Here is a 4,560-nt window from a genome sequence, read left to right as displayed (position 1 = left end):
TGACATTTCGGATTTGTCATTTTAGCTAATAAATGTGTATTTATCCAACTTATATAATTAAACATTTTTACATAAACACCTGAATATTTTGGTGGACCACACTCATATCCAAAGTAAGTAATTCCAATAGGATATAACCTGGTGTCATTTTAGAAACAGCACATCAAAGGTCCACTGCTGTCTCCCTGAAACATGAAAATATTACATAGCAGTTTTTATTTGTGACATTGTTTTGAATTTTGTATGCTATTATTGAAGTAAAAAAATTATAATCCACATTTAGAAATGATATCGGTCTGTAATTTTTTATCTGGGTCAAGTCTGAATCTTCTTTTGGTATTAAAGTAATATTTGCTTCTGTCCATGTACTTGGAAGTTTAGCCTCCATCTTTCAAGGTGCACTTAGTGTATCTTGTAAACATTTATATAACTGCCTGTAGCCCATCTAGTCCCTGTGTTTTTTCATTTTTGGGGGTTCTTATAGCCTCTGTTAATTCCATTTGTATTTATTTTTTACTCATAACTTCCTTCTAAAATCTACTAAAACATACAAAGAAAGAATATTGTTGATTTTGGAAATGTTATATCTCTGTGCTCTATATGGTTCTCAATGGATTTTTTTTAAGGAAAAAGTTTTTTCTTGGCTTAACATGCTACTATAAATTAGTGGTTTTGAACTATGCTCCAACACTGGAAGTTTTTAAGAAGAGACTGGACAGCCGTTTGTCTGAAATGGTGTAGGGTTCCTGCCTGGGCAGGGGGTTGGACTCGATGACCTCCAAGGTCCCTTCCAACTTTTTTTTATTATTATTATTATTATTATTATTATTATTATTATTATTATTATTATTATTATTATTATTATTATTATTATTATTACAACACCATAACCCACTTATAGTTTATTACCAGTATAGGTCATCTGCAAAATCTTATTACTTCAACTTACAAATTTTTCTAATGAGGTTATATTTACCTAAATTGCTGTTTAGAGACAGAAAAACATGCTGATCAATTTACTGATTGAGAAGAGCCATCAATAATTTTCATTTTTTTAATATTAAAAACTTGTAGGTTTTTTTTAATACTATAAAATTAGCCCAGCCCAATCCCTATATGATGTTACCTGGCTGAGAACGAAAGTAAAATAGTAGACTGAAATTACAAGCATACAATCTGTATTCAACTGCAATTTTTTTAATGACAGTGAATATATGGCATACATGGCAACATTAGGCATTTGTCATATGCATTTCTTTTGAATTTATATGGAATAAGATAATTTTACAAATTATTAGTCCCATTCAGGAGGGAAAAGTGTTTTCACGAGAGACCAGTCTTATTGATATAGTAAAATAGTCTTATATTTTCATCCATTTTATAGTCAATATATCTATCTATCTATCTGTCTGTCTATGATTCAAGCTTTTCCCTTTTTAAAATAACAGTTTAAATACATGTTTTTCAATTTATTTAGGCTATGTAGGTGAAATATTACAAAATGTATGCTAAACATAATATATTCATATTATTAAATATTGTTTTATAACTATAAGAGGAAGTAATATTTAAAAGACCATCTGATATCATGTCATTTTTTCATAGAGACATATGGATTGCTATCCATCTTATTATCAACAAAATTAGAACATTATGAATGTTCATAGTAGTAGTTCTGCTTTGTAAAAGAGTTTTCAACCAATTTCTGTAATTCACTAGACGTACATAGATGCCTGGATTATTTGGTCGGCCACAGCCACGGCCAAAGCTGGTTATTCCTACCAGATAATAATGTGTGGCATCTCGGATATAACACATCAATGGTCCGCCGCTGTCTCCCTAAAAAATGAAGGAATTAACTTGCTTAGAATACACTTACCGTACATTTTAAGATGCTGAAGGCCTATTTTGACATGAATTGTTAAAATATTTTTTCTAAGAAAATATGTAAAGTTTGAATTAGGCAATCTTGTGTCTTATTTAGAGAGCAGTGCTACAAAGTGCACTTAGCAAGCAACCCATTTAATTCAATGGGGCTTCCTTTTGGATAAGTGGTGCAAGATTGCTAAATTACTAAATTTAAACTACTAACATTACTAAATTTCTTCATTGATATTTTGGGCATTCCAGTTCCAGTATAAATATGTTTATTCTGAAAGTCAAGATACAGACTAAAAACACATAAGAATATTTATCCTCTGTTAAGTTTTATAATTACTATATATGTAATGTTGTAATGAACCACTTTCAACCTCTATTTCAAAATTGTTTTGTATGGACACAAAGTAGTTGAAATATTCTGAGCAAAGTAAAAATATTAGTTGAACTAAATTGTGATGCCTGTTTTCCTGCAAAAAGTGTCAGCTAATTTTATTTCGTAGATTTGTAAATTTATTTGCTTGACTGGTACCAATCAGGATTTTATGGCAAAAAATAAAATAAAAATGAAATTATTTCAGTTTTACCTGACAGCTATCCACAGCTCCACCTTCAGAGCCAGCACAAAACATATTCATTGTTACTGCTCCACCATACCAATCGTATCTATTACATATATTTTGTGGAATAATATCAACCTGTGCTTCTTGTAATATATATATTTTTTCACCTTTAATGAAAAAATAAAAAGTAATGCTACAAGTATACTTATGCTTTTATTTTTTTTTAAAATACTGGTATAACTCAATAAGGAAAATTGCTGCCTACTGACAGCTATTTACTTTCTGAATAGCAGCTATGTTTTTAAAAACAAAAATGAATCCATTGTCTACAATGATCTATATATATTTGGGAAGGAAGCCATATATTTTTATACGTCATTAATAGAGATTAGTAAGAGTTTTTATTTTGCTGAGTCCTACATGATTGGTGTGAAGTAAATATATGGTACCCTGCTAATATACATTATTATGACCAGCACTCACAATAAACCTACTGACTTACTTTAATAATCCTATGCAAGAGAGTTAACTAGATTTTTCATGAATGAATTTCTGAAGCAAAGTACTACTTTACTCTTACTAGTTCAGTATGGAAGAATATGCACATTATTTACATAGCAGAGTTTAGAATAGCGGTATCAAGTTTCCTGAGTGATTGGTAGAATGTCAATACATGTCTAGGAAGGTTGGAAAAGTTCATGAAACAGGATTCATGGGGAGTGGAATATTTTAACTGAAAGCAAGTGATAGTAAACACGATTGTTTGTCCTGTGTTACATGAACCTACACTATGCAGTTTTTTCTCTTACATGATTTTGTCAAAATTCTTTTCTCTCATAACAATGGCAAACAATTGTATCTATACAGTATAGATGCAATTATACCAACTCATTGTTCTTGATCTTTGAACCGATTCTCCCTCTCCATTAATCATTATTTCTTGATTCACGCTCTTATCTGATACATGAAAATACCGAAGTACAATTCCTCAGTCGAAATACTTTGTTTAAGAGTAAGTATTTATATATATACTGTAATTCACAAAAATATCCACTTTCATTTTTCAAAAAGAATCAGCCTTGTTTATTACTTATTGTCATGAAAACAGTGCTTAGTGAAATTGTAGAAACTGAAGAGATAGCTGCATATAATGCTCGGTAATTGATGGAACAAAAGCAATATAAGCACACACTATTGACTGCAATCACACACACTCACACAACTAATTGCTTGTGTATCATAAAGGTCACCACAGGCTTTTTCCCCACTTAATGGGATAAATGGAATTAACATAGAAAGATTTTACGAGTTCAGTGAAATTACCAATGAAGGAGAATATTGTAGCTCAGGGTTGAAATGAGGGGTCCTTGGTGCTCTCTGAGCTTGCTTGTTTTCTTGCAAATTAGGGTACAGTTTCATATACTGTACCCTAATTAGGTAACATTACCCTAACTAGGTAACATCAGTGCTAATTAGGGTAATGAAACGTTTGCAAGAAAATAAGCAAGCTCAGAGCACCAAGGACCCCTCAGTGAAATTATGACTGCACTCAACAATAAATTAATTTACAGGGAAATTAAAACATTTACCTTCCTCATGTGCATTTCCCCATCCTGTTATATAACATGGAGTATCATTACCTAGAAAAAGAGGACTTGGAAGTAAGCAGATAGGCTGAATATAATCATTAAATGTGATAGGATTTTGTAATGTAAATAATGCAATATCATTTTCATACGTTTCCTTCTTGAAATGAGAATGGATTATAATTGCTTTGATTTGACTCTCTTTAGTGTAATATTGATGATGATAAAGATTATGTAAGCCAAATACAGCTCTCCAAAACTCTGGATTCCTAGGAGAAGGGAAAAGTGATATACTGTAGATAATGTTTATTATGGAATTATAACTTCAGTACTATTTAAGAATTGTCATGGCAACTGTTCTAGGCAAAATTAATAAGCTTCTTACGAGACCAAAATCAGAATCAGTAATCCTATACAGAATCAGAAATTTGATTATTGATAGGAAACCTACCTATATGAATATATCTTATAGAAGATTTAGTCATAAGTGCAATCTGGTTTCAAATAAGACAAGTGCAATCAGGTCATGATGC

General features: G+C 31.0%; 1 protein-coding gene across 1 annotated transcript in view; it reads right to left on the bottom strand.

Annotated features, from left to right (window-relative positions):
* Positions 1-1,582: 1,582 nt before the first annotated feature.
* LOC107302704 (transmembrane serine protease 12) overlaps positions 1,583-4,560 on the bottom strand; it is a 13,591-nt gene continuing 10,613 nt past the window's right edge. Inside the window, exons 3-5 of the mRNA XM_015831844.1 lie at positions 4,031-4,296; positions 2,466-2,608; positions 1,583-1,839 (exon numbers count right to left, since the gene is read on the bottom strand). Of these exons, the coding sequence (XP_015687330.1) occupies positions 1,600-1,839; positions 2,466-2,608; positions 4,031-4,296 (649 nt within the window). The 3' untranslated portion in view covers positions 1,583-1,599. The remainder of the gene's footprint in view (positions 1,840-2,465; positions 2,609-4,030; positions 4,297-4,560) is intronic.

The sequence above is a fragment of the Protobothrops mucrosquamatus genome, unplaced genomic scaffold, assembly GCF_001527695.2.
Source record: "Protobothrops mucrosquamatus isolate PMUCROS unplaced genomic scaffold, P.Mucros_1.0 scaffold_282, whole genome shotgun sequence".
In the NCBI taxonomy this organism is placed as follows: Eukaryota; Metazoa; Chordata; class Lepidosauria; order Squamata; family Viperidae; genus Protobothrops; species Protobothrops mucrosquamatus.
This window is presented reverse-complemented; position numbering and strand designations above follow the sequence as displayed.